The 20,367-nt window shown below is 46.7% G+C and overlaps 2 protein-coding genes across 3 annotated transcripts; one reads left to right on the forward strand and one right to left on the reverse strand.

The window, feature by feature from the left end:
• Positions 1 to 1,602: 1,602 nt before the first annotated feature.
• RNASEH2A (ribonuclease H2 subunit A) lies at positions 1,603 to 8,467 on the reverse strand. 2 transcript variants are annotated; one of them, XM_081180454.1, is made up of 8 exons: positions 7,938 to 8,276; positions 6,889 to 6,960; positions 6,554 to 6,680; positions 5,531 to 5,618; positions 5,309 to 5,446; positions 4,925 to 5,012; positions 3,568 to 3,691; positions 1,603 to 2,002 (listed from the first exon to the last, which is right to left on the reverse strand). In XM_081180454.1, exons 1-8 carry the CDS (start codon positions 8,062 to 8,064, stop codon positions 1,864 to 1,866), a joined length of 903 nt encoding a protein of 300 aa, XP_081036580.1. In that variant the 5' UTR covers positions 8,065 to 8,276; the 3' UTR covers positions 1,603 to 1,863. The 2 variants fall into 2 exon arrangements, with proteins under 2 accessions (XP_081036580.1, XP_081036581.1); XM_081180455.1 differs by lacking the exons at positions 1,603 to 2,002; positions 3,568 to 3,691 and adding an exon at positions 3,698 to 4,769 and having other exon boundaries at positions 4,846 to 5,012; positions 7,938 to 8,467.
• A 551-nt stretch (positions 8,468 to 9,018) lies between these two features.
• PRDX2 (peroxiredoxin 2) lies at positions 9,019 to 20,259 on the forward strand. The gene is made up of 6 exons (XM_081180565.1): positions 9,019 to 9,163; positions 14,524 to 14,632; positions 15,153 to 15,306; positions 16,078 to 16,200; positions 18,940 to 19,070; positions 19,965 to 20,259. Exons 2-6 carry the CDS (start codon positions 14,530 to 14,532, stop codon positions 20,048 to 20,050), a joined length of 597 nt encoding a protein of 198 aa, XP_081036691.1. The 5' UTR covers positions 9,019 to 9,163; positions 14,524 to 14,529; the 3' UTR covers positions 20,051 to 20,259.
• The last annotated feature ends 108 nt before the right edge of the window (positions 20,260 to 20,367 follow it).

Below are 20,367 nucleotides of genomic sequence, written 5' to 3' on the forward strand. Positions count from 1 at the left end.
CACAGAGTGTTTGTTGTGGGGGAGGAAGGGAAAGGAGAATGTTAGCCGCTTTGAGACTCCTTTGGGTAGTGATATCAAAGCGGGATATCAAATCAAAATTCTTCAAAACAAGAGACCTCTTTAGGCACCATTCCATTTGAACCGTTCCTTGGTTCAGGATTGTATTATAAAAGTACCCATTAGCCTTATTGAGTGCCGCTTACCAAACAACCATCTAACACTGTTAAACAGTGCTGAAGCAAAAGTGACCTGGCCCAAAGGACAGGTGTGGTGGGGAGTCTGTTAGATGAGGATGGGATAGTGGAAAAGCAGGTAAGGTAATGCTGAGCTGGTTCAGGAGAGGGATTGGTAAAGAAGCATTTCTTGAGGAAGCTCTTGAAGGAAAAGGAAATTGGCTTGATAGAGTGGAGAGGCTCTTCTTAAGAGAGCAAGCTACATTAGGCAGGAAGATGGGAGAGAGAGAGAGATGGATGGAGTTGGAGCGGACTATAAAGCAGCATGAGGAAATGAGAAGGGGCATGAGAGCCAGAGGAGGGGCACAGCTGAGAGAGAGAGAGCTAACTTTGTTAAAAGGATTTGCTAAAATAAATAAGACTCTCCTCCACAGTGGCCGCTTCATCCCTCTGTCAAGCAACAGCAACTGCAAAGTTTTACATTTATTATTATCCCTTTGATTATTCCAAATGTGTCACACGTATTCTCTCAGTAATCTTTGCATCAATGCAGAAAGTAGGTAAATATAATTCCCACAGTACAGTGGTACCTCGGGTTAAGTACTTAATTCGTTCCGGAGGTCCGTTCTTAACTTTAAACTGTTCTTAACCTGAAGCACCACTTTAGCTAATGGGGCCTCCTGCTAACGCCGCAGCATGATTTGTGTTCTCATCCTGAAGCAAAGTTCTTAAGCTGAAGCACTATTCCTGGGTTAGCGGAGTCTGTAACCTGAAGTGTATGTAACCCAGGTACCACTGAATAGATAAAGGACTGGCTGATAGGCCAACTGAAAAGTTAATGACTGAAGAGAGATTTCAGTCAGGGATTTTCCAGGACCCTCACTCTCTCAGCCACTATATTTGTGCACCAGATTGCTATTTAACCACCTAGTCCTGCCCTAAAGGTGAAGAAATTCTCCCACCCCCATTTCTTCCCGACACATGAGAAACACTTGCAGCTAAAGGTGGAACACTGAGGGCACTAGGCAGAATGGACTGAAGTGAATGGAAACAATAGAAAATCCTGATGTGTGGACGCATTACTTGACAGCACCTTAATGAAAGCTCCAGACCAGTCTGAAATGTGCAGACACACATGTGGACAGGACTAGAGCCCATTCCATGGCAACAGCACAGAACTGCTTCCCTGCCTGGCTTGATTTCTCCAGCTACTGAAATTGACTAGGATTGCCACACTGGAGTAGATAAGTTCTCTGGCTCACCCAGGAGCTCAGGTTGGTGTGGGGGAGATTTTGCCTGGCTCTGTGTGGCCCCATTCATTACTCAAGCTGCCAACTCACTAAAAAAAATGTAACCCTTCACTTGCAGACACTATCCCTTTTTGGCCTGCTTTTATGATGCCCCATCAGTCACTTCACACACCACAGAATTGTTGGTTGTTGTTGTTTTAAATTTATTAGGAAGAAGAAGAAAAAGGAATATACAAATGCTTCCAGAAAGAGAGGCACTGGATCAGACCCTTTCTCTTGACAGATCCCGCACCTGCTTCTGCTCCAATGTTCCCTTTGCAGCTGGGACTCCAAAGGATTTACAACCTCCGACTAAAAAACAAGCTTGACAAAATTAGAAAAGTTTCTTGTGTAGATAAAGCAAGATAATCCCACCGAGAAGGGAATAATCTGCTGCCCCCCTACAGGCTGGTCACGGTCTTAAGCTTTCGTTCATGAAAGAAACGGTGGGGAGGGCGCTTGCTGGTAGTTTCCTTCCTGGCAAAGTAGCTCAGCAAGGACTGAGCGTTTTTCTGGGCTGCGTCGTCTTCCGTGTCATCCCTGTAGAGAGGAAGGTAAAAGATAGGGGGAAATGAGGGCTCTGGGTACAGCATTGTTCCTCCGCTGGCAAGCTATGCTCGACTTCTACTTCTCCTTGAGAGTTGCGCCCACTTATCTTGGATTCAGACTTCTTCTACCTGCTACAACCACTGACCTTCGCTGCCTTCCAAGAGCCGAGATAGAAAACAGGTGCCCTGGCAAGCCGCCCTTCTTCCCTCAACAGAGACAGTACCGGATTCCTGCCCCATCTATCCAGGGGAAAGTTAACTGGCTGCCTCTCAAGCTCCTCCTGCGGCATTTGGCATGACTGCCAAGGTCAGCCTGAGATGGGAGGCAGCGGAGATTCAGCCAACTCCCTGGACTCAAGCGGAGGAGCTGCTCCCTGGATTGAGCTGGGTTCCAGAAAGCTGTGGATATCAGGGAAGGCAGTCACAAGCATCTTTGAGCATCAGCAATTCAGCAACTCTGTGCAGTACTCTGCATGGCCCACATAAGCACAGAGCAAGGCACAGGGGAGTTAGCAGAGCAAGCCAGCCACAAAAGGGGGGACCTTCCTTGCTCACAGCTTATAAATGAATTTAAGGGAAAGAATCCCACAAACACTCAGCAGGCCCATTCAGCTCCAACGATTGCCCTCCCCAGTGCCACTATTTAAAAAGCATCCTGGACTGCCAATCCACTACAGTGGTGCCTCGCAAGACGAAATTAATTCGTTCCGCAAGTCTCTTCGTCTTGCGAGTTTTTTGTCTTGCGATGCACGGTTTCCCATAGGAATGCATTGAAAATCAATTAATGCGTTCCTAGGGAAACCACCTTCAGACCAGGTCCGGGGACAGTCTGTCCCTGGACCTCTTCTGAAGGCTGGGGGGGGGGAACAAGGGCTTTTCTTCCCACCCCCAGCATTTTAAAAAACCCCAGGACAGCGGAGGACTTCTCCGCTGTCCGGGCGATCTTAAAATGCTGGCGGGCGGCATTTTAAAATCGCCCCGGGACAGCGGAGGACTTCTCCGCTGTCCGGGGCGATTTAAAAGCCCCAGGGAAGGCAGGCAGGGGGGACAAAGACTTTCGCCCCCCACCCGCCTTCAGAAGGTGTTCCCTCCCCGCCGCCCGGCTTCGGAGCATCGTTCCGAAGCCCGGCGGCGGCGGGAGGAAACGTTCCCGCCCCACCGCCCGGCTTCGGAGGAGGTCCGAGGACAGTGGGGAAGACGCGCTGCGCTTCCCCGCTGTCCCGGATATTTCCCTATGGGCTGTCGTTTTGCGAAGCAAGCCCATAGGGAAATTCGTCTTGCGAAGCGCCTCCAAAACTGAAAACCCTTTCGTCTAGCGGGTTTTCCGTCTTGCGAGGCGTTCGTCTTGCGAGGTACCACTGTATCTTCCTATATAATATTTGTGTAGGGAAGTCATTATGCTACATCGTATGTGCAAAACCATCTGAAGGAATCTCTCACATGCCCTTATCTGCAGCAGCAGGTGTTTCCTCCTATGCTCCAGTTTCCTCAATCTCCCTTCTGAAGATACATCTACCAGTCCAAGATCCATCCAACAGTTCTTCCGTCCTCACTTACCAGCAAACGGGCACAGCTTTGCTCTCCAAGATGACCTGAGCTGTACTCCAGCTGAACCGTACAAACTGTGGGTAGCCAAAGACAGGGTCCAGATTTTGGGTGAGCCACTCTTTAGTCTTGGGATCTGGGCCGGGGAAGGCGGTAGAGAGATTAGAGGATGGATGGCCAATTATCCTGGCATATTAGTGCTCAGTATTATCCCTATTTCTAAGACTGAGCCGTAGCCTGGAGAACAGTGGATGGGAAACATGACACAATAGGGGTTTGCAAACCTCCTAAGTATGGTACTGTCTCCAACAACTCTGCTGCTTTCTCAGTGTGTAATATCTTAGAGGTCATTTTACACGTACACACACACAGACACCCCCCTTTCATTTCAACTTAATGCAAGGACATGGCATTCTGTCCTAGTGGTCAACCCAAGAACAAGAGCCAATAAGGTCCTACTCACCCTAAGAGAGGGGAGATGGGAGGTATAGACTCTATACTATGCTATAGGGGATCTAGGACAGCTAATGGCATCTAGTGAGGGCCGGGAAAAGCCCACATTGTTGCCAAGTAAACTAAATATGTAATTCAAAGATGAGAGTGGGGAAGAACATTGACAAATAATAAATGTGGGTCTTAGTCACTGCCAAAGTAATGACTTGGCTTATTCATTTGAACGAAGCACTGCACTCTTTGTGTGCCTCCACAGAAACGCAAGAGCCCAAGGTCCATCTTGCCTACCCTTTTGTTTCCCACATTAAGGCAACAGCCCTCTTCCAGTGTTATCCTCAGCAGCTGACATATTGCCTTACAACCTGGAGTTTGCCTATTTCCATCCTATATGCTAATAGTTAAGACGTTATCAAGGTGCGACACCTTATTCAGAAAAACAGCACCGTCCATGTGCAAGAAAGAATGGAAGAAGGCGGCTTGGGGGCACTCCCAAGTACAAACAATATCTAAGGGGCGGGGGAAGAAACCTAACTGGGGGTGAGGGGAACCAGAAACAGATCCGTGAGAACTGAAAATGATCAATGGACACAAAATGCCGGCTGTTGTGGGAGGAAACCAGAAAACCAGGGAGGAAAAAGGGCGAATGGGAGTATCCTGCCAAAGGGCCTGGCAGGATGGCACCCTTGACATTTTGTTGCAGATCCCTCTGATTTTGACTACCCTCTCATCCATGTGTTCATTTTCTTTTAAATCCACCTAAGCTAGAAGAAGAAAAAGAGGAGTTTGGATTTGATATCCCGCTTTATCACTACCCGAAAGAGTCTCAAAGCGGCTTACATTCTTGGCCACCACATCTTGTGGTGGAAATTCATGTGGCTGGTTCTGTGCCCAAGCTGAGGAGAAATACTGGGATTACCATTAGGATAGCCAGAGCCATAATCCAAGTCCGCATCTTCCAGATCCTCCAAGAACCTCCAGTTCTTTACCACCCGATCCCTCGCCACCTGCGGAAAATGAGAGATAACCAGCAATGGAATTGCCTTCCTGCATCATTCCCATCCTGATCCATCTAGTCTAGTGGTCTCGAATAGTAGCCAGCCCCTGTCCTAATGAATGATGGCAATAGTCACCCCCCCATTGTTTGGCCCCAGCACCCAGTATTCTGTTCCAGCACATGAAAGCTTATTTAGCTGTTTCACGGTGGAAGCGGTTAGAGCTTCACAGTTTAACCGTACATCTCTCCAGATACCAGAGAGCATAGTGAGCCAGGAAACAAAGAGATCCTATGTCTCACATTCACCTTGGCACAGATGCTGGCTGCACTGACAACAGGGAAGAGGGAGTCTGCTTTTGGTTTCACTGTAACCTCCAAGTCTGGGAAGTGCTGCTTGAGTTTTTCCTGGTACTTCTCTGCTGGTCCCACAGTATCCACAAAGACCTGAAGGAGGGAGGAACCACAAAGCACTGAAGAGGTGGAATTTCTTGCCACTTCCTATAGGTGTGGGATGCTGAGCTGGCTCACCTTTGCAACCTGCACTCCAGAGTCCAACGCCCTCTGGATTAATCCAATGGCCGTATCATGCGAAAGTGCATTCAGGTTGTACTTAGCTCTGCAAGGGAAAGGAAGCTATGTTGTTCGCTCGCAAATAAAAACCTTGGCTCTGAGGCCCAAATGTCAGAAAAGGGCTGGTTGGGAAAGTTGTTGTGGAGACTGCACCCTGGACCAGCTTATGTCTCTACCAGCCAGAACAGAAAGATGTCTCCGCCAGTACATTATCAATAGAACAGCTGCCCTGTCCACACAGCAAATAGGAGGTCAAATCTCACATAGTGTTAAGAGTGCAGTGGGCTGTTTGTGCCACAGCCAGTTAACACAGCAAACAACATAACAGCAGTAAGCATGGTTCTCAAGGATGAGCTGGCATGAAGGACGAAAGCAGCTCAGGGGGAGAGACACGGCCTCCCTTCTCTGAAAGAGGTCTGTCCAACTTTTCTGATAAACTCCAAGGTGAGAGGCCTCGTGTTTCCAATCCCCTTCCCCTTCCTCTGTCCTCTTTAGCCTGAAGCCACTACACAACACATCCAATGTCAGCGGCACTTTTTCATTTGCCAGGTCAAAGTGATTTTATTGAAAACTGTGTTTTTTCTGCCATGTCAGTCTCTGTTACGATTTTATCACAGCAGTTGTGTTTGGCTATTGTGGCTTTAATTATAGTTAGCTACCTTTGGAAACACGTATGCATTAGAAAGGCAGGGTATTAATCTTTATAACAAGTACACGAATAAACAAAACACAACGATTCCAGGCAGAGAAGCGATCTTGGGAGAAAAACCGCCACCCATTCAAAGCTGTGGTTCTAGCACAGGGGTGGAGAACCTGCGGCCTTCCAGACATGGCTAAACTACAACTCCCACCACCCCTGACCACTGTTGCTGGGACTGATGGGAGCTGGAGCCCAGCAACATCTCGGGGGGGGGGGGGGGAGAGGTTTCCCAACCCTGCTGCAGCGGCTTCTTCATCTAATATTGTCCCCAGTCTGCTTACCGTCTCTGCATACTGGTGGAGATGTAATTGGGTGAGAGGATGTGCAGGACCCACCCAACAAAATCCTTCGCTGCACCCAGTTTCTCAAAGAGCTGTTCCCGCTGGGCCTCTGTCAGAGTCTTGGAATCTGTGACGGGAAAGCAAGCAGGGAGGGGAGGACACAAACTCAAAAAAGACCTGACCTAGGATGAATACAAGCTGGGCAGTGCTTTGACAGCTGTTAGGGGAAACGCTCCAAGAGGCACAGCATTGCCCCTTTTAGTCCAGATCCCATCTCCTGCCCCACCAGCATTACATCGCAGTCCCAGCTAGGCACGCCTTTCTTTTCTTTTTACCTGCTACCTTCAGTGCCTCTAGGTCTCCCTGCCGATCCACAGGACAGTAACAGATTCCATAAACCATGGGACCTGGGAAGAAAGCAGAAGCCAATGCAAGCTACTCTTTCAAGACTCAGAGCTCCATCTACGGATGCAAAACTGCAGGTGTTTTTATAACAACATTGTCATGTGAGAAACGCTCTGAACTAGCAACACTAAGTATAGTTATAATTACAGCCCCAGGACACAACTGGACCTGCAATCAGGAATCCTCCACAAAAGACTCCTCTCCAGCCACCATCACAGGACATTATTCTATTTTAAGGGTGGGGAAGTTCTGCTCAGCAGCAGGGGTGAGGTAGGGGAAGTAAAAAGCAGTCATGGGACTGAACAAACTTATTGGCACAGAACTAGAACGACGTTATTTGCAAATCAGGACTGGATTAATTGTCAATTCTACAAGAGAGTCATTGTGGTGTAGCGTCCGACTAGGGCTTGGAAGACCAAGGTTGAAATGCCCACTCAGTCAACATCTCTCAGCCTATCCTACCTCACAGGGTTATTGTGAGGATAAATTGGGAAGAGGGTCATGTACGCCACTTTGAGCTCCTTGGAGGAAAGGTGGCATACAAATGAAATACTATTACTACAAAACTGCTCTATATCTTCACAATTTATCCTCATAATCACCCCTCCTGGCGTTATTAAAGTAGGTTGGCAGATAGCAATAGGAATCCTCTAGCGTCTAGGCCACCTGGCAAGTCCACGTATCACTCCAAGGCACGCGAGTATTAAGGATCAGCCCGTGATTCGGCCCTGACGTTCTGATGCTTTTAGGCAGTGCTTTTTTCTGGGGGGACGCAGGGGAGTGCATACCCCTAAATATTTTGTGAATCTGAGTTTGACCTCATTAAGGGACAGTATTTCAATATGAGTAAGAAAATGAGAGTACCCCTAAACATTTTTTTTAAAGAAAAAAGCACTGCTTTTAGAACTCGATTCCGCGCTGGGGCAAAAAGCACCCCAGGGATTCCTCGCTCCCGCCGGTATCACCCTCAGGCACGTACCCAGCACCGGACCCCGGCCTGCTTCATCGATGCCCAGGCTGCAGGGTTCGCTCCGGCAAGCGGCGGGCACCGCGGAGTCCAGCAAACAATTCACGGCGTTGTCCCGTTCGAAAGCGCTCAGGTCCATTTTCGCGCCGCAAGCGCCGTAAAAACTCGGTACAGGAAACGAAAGGGAAGGGAAATCCCAGAGAGTGCGCGGCTTGCTGGGTATTGTAGTTCGCAGAACAGATCGGACTTGCGCACCAACTTCTCTAACAGCATCGTGGGGGGTCCCATCTGGTTGTAAATCAGGACAGTAAAAGTAGCGGGGAGGAATAGTGAAGACTCCTGGTTTCTGTCCTCTGTTTCGAAAGGGCTTCATTGCACTTTAGGCACAACATCTGTCCCTGTTGGATCACGTCTGGTGAATGTATGGGACTGCTAAACAGAGCCAGGAATTACCATGCTCTGGCTAGCTAGCACCCAGCTGATGCTACAGTGTTCCCTGAGCTCCTTATACAACTTGGGATCTTCTTCATACAGTACTAGAAAGCATTTGTTCGGCCGCTCATCTATGTCCGCTCTATGAGCATATTTTACACACTAACAGCGTAAAGCTATAATGGGTGGACTTCAGGTGGATTGCATATAACACTGCCCTTTCCCCCCCCAGCAAAGCTCCTGCGCATTTAACATGTGTGCAAAAGGCAGGCATCGAGCAGGCGATTCACCAGCTGGATGCCTACCTGTGTCTTGCAGCTGATAAACGGGAGCGTGTGTACGCAGCAACTGTGAATGAAGACCGCGAGTGGGCTTGCCATCTTTCGTCTTTGGCAGGAGTCGGGACGTGACGGACAAACATCCAGCAAGGGGTGATAAAAAGATTGACCTGTTGAACGTTTGCCTGCCGTGCAGTTGTTTTAAAAAAACACAGGAGAAGAAAGAAAGAAAGCCAGCAAGCGTCCTTTGGTGGAGTTGTTCGCCGCATTACAATCAGAATCACATTTTGGAGCGGAATGTCTCTGGTTCCCAATTCAATTCCCTTTTTCTGAGCCGCGCGCACATGTTCCCATTGTGAGTCGAATCCTGATTACACCGCCCCCTCCTGCACCTTTGCCCCGCCCTCTCCCAGCACGCTGCACATAAAACCCGGCAGCCGCTGCGGCTTGTTCTGCTGGTGTCACGCCTCCTCCTCGCTTCGAGAACCGCTCGGCTTAGCTTTGGGACGGCAGCGCGCGGACCAGGAGGTACGGAGGGAGCGAGGGGTGGGCGCCTCGAGGGCATTTCCGGAGCTTTTGCGGCGCTTGGGCATGAAGGCAAATGCGGGCGCGTTGCTCGAGGTTTGCAATTTGAGCCTGGCGAGGCCTGCTTTGGGGTGGGGGCCTGCAGCGCTTTCTCTCCCCTCCAGCCTAGCAGGTTCGAAGGGTCGTCATTTTATGGGGTCTATATGTGGAGGCGAAGGGCTTCTGGAAGGTTTCGAGGCTTGCAATCCGTGCATCTCCTCGTGTCTTCCAAAGGCGTGATTTTGGGGAGGGGGCACCTGCATTGGAATAAAGGGGGATGGAAGCTGCGCTGCTCCCCGGTTCTCCTCTGGTCCTTTTCCCCCCAAAGCGGAGAGGAGGCGGTGTGAATGCTGCCCATTGTGTCCTCGGCAAGCGAGTCATAGGGATCTCCTTTGTGCTCTGAGCGGTACAGGGAGGGGGCTGGAAGCAGTGCGGGCTGCCTTGCATTGTCACTGGAATTCAACTCCAGGGGTCGATCTTGGCTTCCTCTAACTCTCCTCCTCCTGCTTCCCCCGCCCCCAACCCTGGAAAGCGGTGAGGCTTTCCAGTCTCTTCTCAGCTTGCATAGCGCTCCTAGCCTTGCTCGGGGTCTACTCGAGTGAAAATTCGTGAAATGGAGCCAGTGACTAAGTGCTCTTGCCTTAAAAATTGGGTCATGGAAACTGCTTTTTAAACAGGCCTTTAGTATGGATAGAAGAGGTGACGACAGTGCAATAAGTTTAAGCTCTAATTCTTACTAGAGGGGGGAACTAGACATGGAGTAAGATCTGTGCGCTTTTGTTTCAAGTAGCAGGGGGAAGATGTATTGTTTGCAGAACTTGCACAGAAGTAAACCTACAACGTAGTGCTTCTGGGATGATCTTACCTGTGCCTTTTTCAGTCGGTTACCATTTTAAGCTTTCATTCTGTAAACCAAAAATTGTCCAGGTTAATAAAGTCCCTCCTAAAAAGTGCACTTTTGACATGCGGCATATGGCTTTATGCTGGGACATTTTATCATCAAACAGACACCTGTATTCAGCTTGGGGTGGAAAAATACCTCCCCCAACTGTCAGGTTTTTTTTTAAAGAATTAAAGAATAAAATATATGGTAATATAATTCCCACATAACTTTTAGCCGTTTTCTTCAGTTTTTGCTTGAACTGTAACCTTCTCCTGTCACGTGTCTTTTGGACATTCCATCACCCCAAGTTACGGTACTTTGGAAGTCAGCCTGGTGTAGAAAACTATCCCAACTGCCTGCACCAGTAGCAACAGATCCTTATTAAGCAAACAATGGCTTAGCATTGTCCTTGTACACAACGCCACTCATTCTAAGCCAAAGACACTAATCACCAAATTCAAGGCTGGGTACCCATACTGTAACATCTCATGCTTGGCCCAGGAAACTCTGATAAAGCCTTTTAGCTTCTGCAAAAACTCTTGTTTAGTCTTGCTGCCGCCGCCACCACATGCTGGACCTCTGGAGCTGGAGTAAGACAAGACTGTAGCAGAGGTCACATTTCTAGGGCTCAAACTTGCCTAGGTAGTGTAACTTTTTTTCATATGTGGTGGACATGTAAAAAAGTTAAAGAATATTGGGAAATGATTTATATTAAGTTGAAAAGATTGTTTAAAACAACATTCCCAAAAAGACCAGAGGCCTTTCTGTCAGGAATAGTTCAGACTGAAGTTCCCAGGTGTCAGAAAAAATGATTTATGTATGCAACAATGGCTGCTTGAGTTTTGTTAGCTCAAAGATGGAAAGTGAGGGAGGTCCCAAGTAAGGAGGACTGGCAATTTAAGATGATAGAATTTGCAGAACTAGAGGTTTAACATATAGAATAAGAGAGCATCTATTTAAAGAGGAGTAGAAAATATTTGATGAGTACAGTGGTACCTCGGTTTAAGAACAGCCCTGTTTACGAACTATTCAGTTTACGAACTCTGCAAAACCGGAAGTAGCGTCCCGGTTTGCAAACTTTACCTTGGTCTAAGAATGGAAGCCAAACGGTGGAAGGGCACCGGCGGCGGGAGACCGGAAGCCAAACGGTGGAAGGGCACTGGCGGTGGGAGGCCTCATTAGGGAAAAAAGAAGAAGAAGAAGAAGAAGAAGAGTTTGGATTTGATATCCCGCTTTATCACTACCCTAAGGAGTCTCAAAGCGGCTAACATTCTCCTTTTCCCTTCCTCCCGTGTGCCTTGGTTTAAGAACAGACCTACAGAACGGATTAAGTTCGTAAACCGAGGTACCACTGTATTTGGAAAATAACTGTACAGCTGAATACACCTGCAGCATTAAGATAAATTCAGCAGTTTGCTTAATATTTGAATGATGTAAATTGGAGAATGACTGAAATGGTTACAGTAAAATAGGCAGGAATGATAGACAAGTAAAATGAACCATGGAAGGAGGGGGAGGGAAGTCATTGGATATATGGTACTGTGTAAAATGCTTATTTTGAGACATATAACTGGAAAAGTTAATAAAAACCATTCAAAACAAAACAGACTTGCCCGAGAAGGCAGAGGGCCTTCTCAGTAGTGGCTCCCACCCTGTGGAATGCCCTTCCATCAGATGTCAAGGAAATAAATATCTGACTTTTAAAAGATATCTCAAGGGGGCCCTGTATAGGGAAGTTTTTAATGTTTAATGCCTTACTGTGTTTTTAAATATTTTGTTGGGAGCCACCCAGAGTGACAGGGACAACCCAGTCAGATGGGTGGCATATAAATAATAAAATAATAATAATAATAATAATAATAATAATAATAATTCAGGGTTTGGTGGATCACTAAAGTTGGTGCTGTCAGTATTGGGGTTGATGGAGGAAAGTATCTAGTCATTGATTTTGGCTTCCCCAAGCAGGCTTTTTCTCTCTCTTCTGGTTCATTATAAGCAGTGTGCATCTCAAAGCCTTCACTGCAGTAACCCATGAGTGACCGTTCCATTCTCCTCTGTCACATACCACCAGAACAATGGCAAATGTATGCACTAGTTCAAAATGCACTGTATTCTGCTGGCTTCACTCCAGAAACTAGCAATCAGTGTTTGTGATGTCAGGGGCAGCAGACCATCATCACATAGTTAATTCACTGTCGTTAACTGCTCATGTTTGCCAAAGCATATTGTAATAGGGCTATCTTCCTGAACATGGAGCGTACTGCTAAGTGTCCCACCCAACAGCTACCAGCTCCTTATCAGGAAGGTATCATGTCGCCCAGTTTGTGTTTGGGACACACTTCTGGAAGGGAAGTATTTGTCAGCTAGAGCTGCCATAGGGCCCATCGGCTACCAAGTGGAACATGGTGGGTGAGAGTCATGGGCTAGCGTAGCAGATGCATCTCTCCTCCACCCCATATCTCCAGCAACAGATGGCGCCAGCTTTTCTGTGCTTGACGAGGCCCTGGCAGATGCCTCAATATCTGAAGAGCCTTTCAGTGGATGAACATTACTTTAATAGCTCTGTTCAGACACCATGATAAACCCAGGGCTAGGGAACTTGTGACTCCAGTGCTTCCCATCATCCCCTGAGTATTGGTTGTGTTGGGTGACGTTTATCTTTCTGAAGTCAGAATACCAATTGTGGCCTTTTTGAAGATTCAGCAGTTGGCTTTATTAAATTGTGCAGAAGGAGTAAGTAGCCAAGCAGGCTCTAGCAGGAACAATATGAAGCTGGAATAGTAAAATGCAAACATACCATCTCCTCTCTGCCATGCATTCAGCATAATAAAAGGGCACTTGTCTTCTGATGAATTTGAATTGTAAACTACTTTGGGAGCCAGTCTTGGCTGGCAAGTGGGATATAAGTATGTTCAGCTTCAGCTTCTATTGGTTGCAGAGACGGCACCAAGAATATATTGAGCTGACCCAATTTACAGTGCTAGGAAGAATGAGCTATTTATCTGCTCCTGAAGCCTTTGCCCTTTCTTTCTCTGCTAGAGTTGGTTTTAGATAGTTTTCCACAGCGGTGGCAGCTTGCTTCTACCTGAGCCAGAGAAAACTACTTAATTAAGTACTACTGTACTTAATTAATAGATTAGTGCCTATCCTTATCTGTCACCATTGTAGTTATGAATGGCAGAGACTTAATCTCCTGGTTATGTTGTCAAGTATCTGTTGCGTTTGCTTCCAGATTTGGCCTTTCATAACCTAGTATTAAACTTCGTGTTCATACATGCAGCTTCTTGAAAGGAACTCAGGTTTGAATTCTATACATGCTACATCTAAATCCCAGGGTTGTTGTTTTTTTTAATGCCAAAAAGCAGCCAGAGCTTTGAAGTAGTTATGAAATATTGAGGCTTCGCTTATGCAAAAAGGAGCCAAACCCAAATTGGCAAGGTTTAACATGAAGGGGTGTAATGGGGCAAATTCTTTATAAAGAGATCCTCTTAGGGGATGGGGGTGGAGACAGGGCTGGCCCCACACAGGAGGCAAGGTGAAGCAGCCATCTTGGGTGGTGGAAGCACCTGAGGGGTGCCTTGGTGGGTGCCCCACTGGCAGAGAATCAGAGCTGATTTCCAGCAGGATTTTTGCCAGAACCTGCTGCTGCTTCATGCTGCCACCATGCAGCCTAGGGATGCTTTGGCGGCAGTGGCAGGGTGGGGAAGCACTTCCCACTTAGCCTCAAGCAACACAATGGGATGCGCCGCCCCTGGTTGGATAGGAGGAGGCACATCAGACCTCCAAATCACCTAAAAAGATATATATTTCTACAACTGCTAGAGCCAAGCAATAAGCAGTGTTCAAAAGTACTGTACACAGCATACTACCACCTCATGTTTTTATGTAATGGATTAGTGAAACTGCTTGTCAAGCTCCAAGGCAATAGTGCACATGGTAACTGAAATGCATTGAAGGTGGTAAAATTTCAATTAGCCAGAAAGTTGTCTGGGAGCACTTGCTCACGCCTAGCTAAAATGGAATGAGGCTAATAAAATATCCTGCTGAACCAAGAGGCCACTGACTCAAACCCTCTGCAGTCTTCCTCAAAGGAATGAGGGTGCAAGACTCCCTGATCTTGCATTCCTCAGGGATTGCGTTGAGTCACTCTCCACAGTTGTAATCCTTTACAACTCATGTGACTGGGGCTCTGTACAGCACTATGCAGAATTGGAAGAGGCTTATTGTTTCCTCTGAAGTGCACCTTAATTGTTTGGGCACTACAAAAGTTGCGCTTGACGTTGGGGAAGAGTTGTAAGCCAAAACAGAGCTGCCTTGTTTACAGTCCTTCAGAAGGTAAGAAAATGCCTCTCCTGGGATATGTACCCAGTAGCAGACCTCTTGGTTCAAAGAGGCTCAACTTGGTTGTCTACCTAAGCCTTTACACTGTTTGATATTTCAGAAAGAAATGGCTTCCGGTAAAGCTCATATTGGTAAGCCAGTTCCAGACTTCAAGGCCACAGCAGTGGTGGATGGAGCCATTAAGGAAATAAAGTTGTCGGACTACAAAGGTAAGGGAGAGTACCACTTTCAGTTGTTTAAACAACATATTCAGTCAGTCTTAATGTCGTAAGGTGCCTTGAGCTCATGAATATGCAGGACATAAATACCCTAATTAAAGAGTTTCCCAGACCCACCTTGATAAGAGAGGCTGGGTATGGATCACTTAAGAACTATTTTCCTGCTATGCAGCATTGGAGCACGTAAGCGCCAAGAAAGAGGATCTTGCATTATCCGTCTGTTTATCAAGAGGTAATCAGTCCCCAGGCACTGAATCAGATTGCTGTGGGGATCATGGTTGTAGTGCAAATACTATATTTTGTTAGCAGGTGCACATAATGGACCTTGGGTTTGCCATATCCCAAAGGAAGGATGAATGTTATCGTGGTCAAGGCATGACATTTGTTTTGAGTACATTGTGCTGGTGCCTTCAGGTGTTGTCTCCTTCCCTAAACTTCAGATAGTTGCCAGGCAAGGTTTCTGGCTCAAAGTATTCTGCTGCTGATGGGCTTTCCTCCTCTCTCTACACAGGTAAATATGTGGTTCTCTTCTTCTACCCCCTGGATTTTACCTTCGTCTGTCCCACAGAGATCATAGCTTTCAGTGATCGAGTTGAGGAGTTCCGCAAGATCAACTGTGAGGTTATTGCTGCCTCTGTTGACTCTCAGTTCACCCATTTGGCCTGGTGAGTCTCCTGGTGTTCAAGATCTAGCACAAGGTCTCTGTCCATGCTAGAAAGCAAGTACTGTGAAGACTTATGGTTGTGTTGTTGTTTCTTAAGGCCGGCTTAGCTGTAGGAAACTGAGTGACAGGAATAACAGCACATCCCTATTTTGTGTGTTGCTTAGGAAGAGGGTTAGAATTGACGCATCATTAAGAATGTTCTAGGGATCTGACACTGGGAGGGAGCCAAGCAGAAGTTAACTGACAGAAGGGTGTGGAGGTTCCCCACCAGCCTTATCTAGCCAAACCTAGCTGCTGTTAGTTTTATCAGCCACCTCAGTAGACTAACTGCAGTTGTGTTCAGAGTTGATTTGAGCTCCTAAATGGGTGTAAAGAACATTTCACTCTTCTGTGGGTCAGAGAATCCGACTTGTATCTAATTGGTCTTCAGAATTAGGTTTCTGATGAGGAAGAAGATGCTTGTCCAGTTTTTAGACCTAGCTTTGGTCTGGGAGCCCCATGTCAAGTTTGGAACAAAAAGTTAGGGACAATCTATTCCATGTGAAATATTTGGTTCAACCATTTCTAAATAGTAAATGGCTAGAGTAGTAGTTTGCAGATGTTCAAGATGGAAGGGTGGGAGATATGAGGCCCTCCAGTTGTTGGACTTCCAACTCCCATCAGCCCTTGCCCAACATAGCCAATGATTAGGGTTGAGGTGGGCATCGGTTCACAGGTTCTCTACCTCTGCTCTAAATGAACATTGCAGATGTTAACGGCCATTTCCCTGCAGGATCAATACAGCAAGAAAGGAAGGGGGCTTGGGATCTGCAAATATTCCACTTGTGGCAGACATCAACCACAATATTTGCAAGGACTATGGAGTGCTCAAGGAGGAGGATGGCATTGCATACAGGTATGGAGATCTTGAGGTCTAACCTTAATTCTAGATGACAGTTCAAAGGGCTGTGGCTGGTGGCATCTTGGCAAATGCCAGTCCTCTTGCGTTCACTAGCAAAGCCTCAACATGGCTGACTCAAGTACCACTTACCTCCTCTCTCCAGTTCTGCGACACAGGGGTAGCTAACTTGGGAGTCTCCAGGTGTTCTTGAACCAGAGCTGCCAGCTGCAGCCAGCATGGCCAATGGTCAGGAATGATGGAAACTGCAAAATTTGGCAGCATCTGGAGAACAATAGATTAGTCCTGCCTGCTCTTAAGTCCTGTGATCTGTTGAAGAGGTTAGTTATCCTTGATGCTGCTGGACTGTTCAATCCTCTATTCATCAGCTTGGTCCCACCCATCAAGTCCATGTACGTAATCCAAACGGTAATAACCTGGCTGGGATATTAAAAGCTATTAACACTAGCTAGGTCCTAGAACCTTGGTCTTTGGATGTATGGATTTGGACTTCAGAGAATAAGTAGCTGTAGGTGGAACTTAATTGAGTCTGTCTCTGCTTTTGCCCCAACCTCTTTTAGTTGATCTGTCAGTAAGGTTTCTGCATAGGCATAGATTCAGAATTCCCCCACTCTTAACTTTGACCCTGGTACTACCGATAAAGGCAGTAAAAGCGCCACGTAGATTCCAGAAGGTTCCAATACTGGGTAGAATTCCCCTTGTCTGCTCTTGTCTTGTCTCTCTACTAAGGCTGCATACACACCATACCTTTTAAAGCGCCTTCTCCAAAGAACCCAGGCAATTGTAGCTTGCCCCTCACCGAACTACAGTTCCTTGTACCATTATACTATAGTTCCCAGGATTCTTTGGGGGGAAGGCATGTGCTTTAAATGCATCTTAGACTTGGGGGACTTCCGGGTTGGCGCCATCGCCGAATGGCGGACTCCCTCCGAGCTCCGGAGGGAGTCTGCTCGGCAGGGGCTGGGTCCTACCGCGCCGGCGACGCGGGGACCCTTAAAAACCACGGGCACGGAGCCCGTGGACATGGGGACTCGGCTGGCACCGCTAGCGCCCTCCCGACTCGTGAAGGAGCCTTTTTAAAGGCTTCGGATCGGGTGCCGGGGAGTGGCGTGGTGCTTTGAGTCCACTGCTTCCCCTGCCGAGCGCAGCCGCATGCCATTCGACGGAGAGCGCTGACTTCTTCCATTGGAAATTCGGACTATCAACAACAACCCGTGAGTAATTGGGAAACCGGGTACAAAAGGAGGAAAAAAAGATTTTTTTCGGATTCGGCACGAGCGGGGGTGATCTAAAAAGGAAGTCAGTCCCCCCCCCCCGATTGTAAACATTCTAAAACAAGGACTGGGTAACCAAGATCGAAAGAGAAGTTTATTGCTGACAAAAATCATTAATTCCACGATGGGAAATTACAAGAACTGTGCTGGAGGAGAAGAGTGGAGGGTGAGAGGGAAAATGCAACCCCCCCTGGGAACCGGGGCGATTCGTAGAGCCTGGCGAAGAGAGACGGAGACTTTGACAGCTGTCAAAGTAGCTGTCAAAGCTGGAGAATCTAAAGAGGACTTTGTTACAAGGATTTTGCTGGCTAATTCTGTTACAATTTGACACAATATGGATATAAACTGTCGGAAAATAAGGAACAACAATTTGACTTTTGGATTAGAGGATACAAAGTTACTACAATCCCCCTAGAGGGGTTTCGGGACATTACAAGTGGCCGTACGTGGAAAATCACTCTGGGATTCGCACAGGACTTATCTTCTGGGAAAGCTGCAAAACTGAAATAGTATTTTGTCTACAGAGGTGTTTACATTAAAAGGAGATAATAGAATTTTCTATTGAAGAAAGGAAGGGACTGGACGTAAGTTTTTGTTCCTGAACAACAAACCTCTCTAGAGATACCAGATCTCTGAATAAGAACGTTTTAGCAGCTGAACAAGACAAGAAACCTGAGAAAGTAAGGAATAAAAAGAACAAAGGACTAACTACGACACGGAAAGAACAATGGGAGGAGCAGCAAAGACCAAGGAAATTAAAGGCCTCTATTAGACTGGATTTTTGAAGTTAAACATCATTAAAATAAATAAATTAAAAGAAAACCGGCAAGGTGGAATGGGAAAAAATCTGGCCATGGACTTGAGACCTCCAGGCTGACAACATATAGACTGATGGACATGGGGAATTCAAACCGGGGAAGGGAGGGGGGAGTTTTGGAATCCAAAGGCTATGTAACCATCTTTTTGAACTTTCTTATATTTTTTATCTTCTATTTCTTTATATAACTTTTGTATATCATGGTATTTTGATTTGACATGTTTAAAAAAAGGGAATTCGTGGAAGGAAATTGGGGTAGATCTTGGGGAAAAATCTTTTTTCTTTTTCTGTTAACGATGAGGGATGATGATAAGATTGTATAATTTAAATTGGTTAATGGGTTAAACATATTAAGTTTTAAACTGGGAGTGAGAGCTTGTGGAACCAAATTAATGAAAGGGGAATATAGTCGGGAAGGGGAGGAGGGAGTCCTAGAAAGAAGGTAACGAAAGTAAGGCTTTAAATATATTCTATCTTTTCTTTTCTGTTATATTTCTATATTATTGGAAACTCTAATAAAAATGATTTAAAAAAATAAATGCATCTTAGACTTGAATGTATACAAGCTTGAATCCTCTTTTTTAAATAATAATAATAAATGCTCTTAATTGCCCTTCTTTCTCCCCCCTCCCCACAACTATCCAGAGGCCTGTTCATAATTGATGACAAAGGCATCCTGCGTCAGATCACAGTGAATGACTTACCTGTGGGGCGTTCTGTGGATGAGACACTTCGCCTGGTACAGGCTTTCCAGTTCACAGACCAGCATGGTGAAGGTAAGGGGTGGGGATTGGGATAACAGAGCTAACACAGAAGGGTGAGGTCAGTATTGCTTTAGAAATTGTGGCTGTTACCTCTTCATGGGGCACATAAGGGCCTATCTCTGCCTGTGGACAGTGCATAACAGCTGCCCAACCACCTTTGTAGCAAATGGTACCATATATGAAGTTGCCATGATGTACTGCTAGCAACATTTCATAGAGCCTTCCATAGCGCAGTTCATGCCATATCCTGTCTTGCCCATCTTCAGTATCACAGAAGTGTGGTGTGGTACAAAGTAGACCCAAGACAACCTTATGCAACTCTTAATAGCGCAAGAGCCCTGCTGGTTCCGTCCATTTGCCTATCTAGTCCGACATCCTGTTCCCACAGTGGCCAACCAAATGCCCATGGGAAGCCTGCAAGTACACTCTTCACTTGTGAGTCCCAGAAAGTGGTATGCGGAGATATACTGCCTCCAGCCTAGCCATTGTGGCTATTAGCCAGCTGTCCTCCTGAACATATGCAAATACACTAGTCTCCTGTTATGGACCATGAAACCCCAAAAGGAGCATACTGGGATGAGAAAGGCTGTGGCATTTTGCCCCTCTCCAGTGCTTGTTATTTTTTAAAGAAAAAAGGCGTGTGTGTTCACTTACAGTAAGTGCCATACTTTTAACATTTGGAAGAAAATGGTACTGCATACCCTTGAGTATCCCCAGAAAAAAAGGCACCGCTCCAATCTAGATTGTTGATGGAGTAAGTTCTGACTTTTTAATATGTGATGTCTCCAAAGCTTCCTTCTGCTTCTGGGGGTACCTTGTTGCCCTAAGCTTGCTCCATGTGGACCTATGTGCTTTGAGTGCCGTTTGACATATTCTAACTCCACACTTCTGTACATTTTGCTACAGTGTGCCCAGCTGGCTGGCAACCTGGCGGTGACACCATCAAGCCCACAGTGAAGGACAGCAAGGCCTTCTTCGCCAAGCAGCAGTAGAGGTGTCTTGCTGAACAAATCTGGCCTAATGTGAAGGGATTATTCATACTGAATCTTTCCCGTTGAGATCTCTAGAAGTAACTCTCTGGGGAGAGCTGGGCTACGAAAGCCTCTCCCATGAGTAGTAGTTCATAGAAGTAGCTTGAATGTAATTTTTTGAGTAGGGCATCTTTATGTTCATGCTTCAATAAAAGTGGAGATTAAAATAAGCTTGGTGGTGATGTCTGGTGCTGCTGAAGGTCATTCGGAACGAGCAAATGACAAAGAGAATCAAAAGTGGAGAATGTGATCCTGGACTTGCTCCTCAGATGCAAAGA

This window comes from Podarcis bocagei (genome assembly GCF_964188305.1).
Source record: "Podarcis bocagei genome assembly, chromosome: 2".
NCBI classification, from domain to species: Eukaryota; Metazoa; Chordata; class Lepidosauria; order Squamata; family Lacertidae; genus Podarcis; species Podarcis bocagei.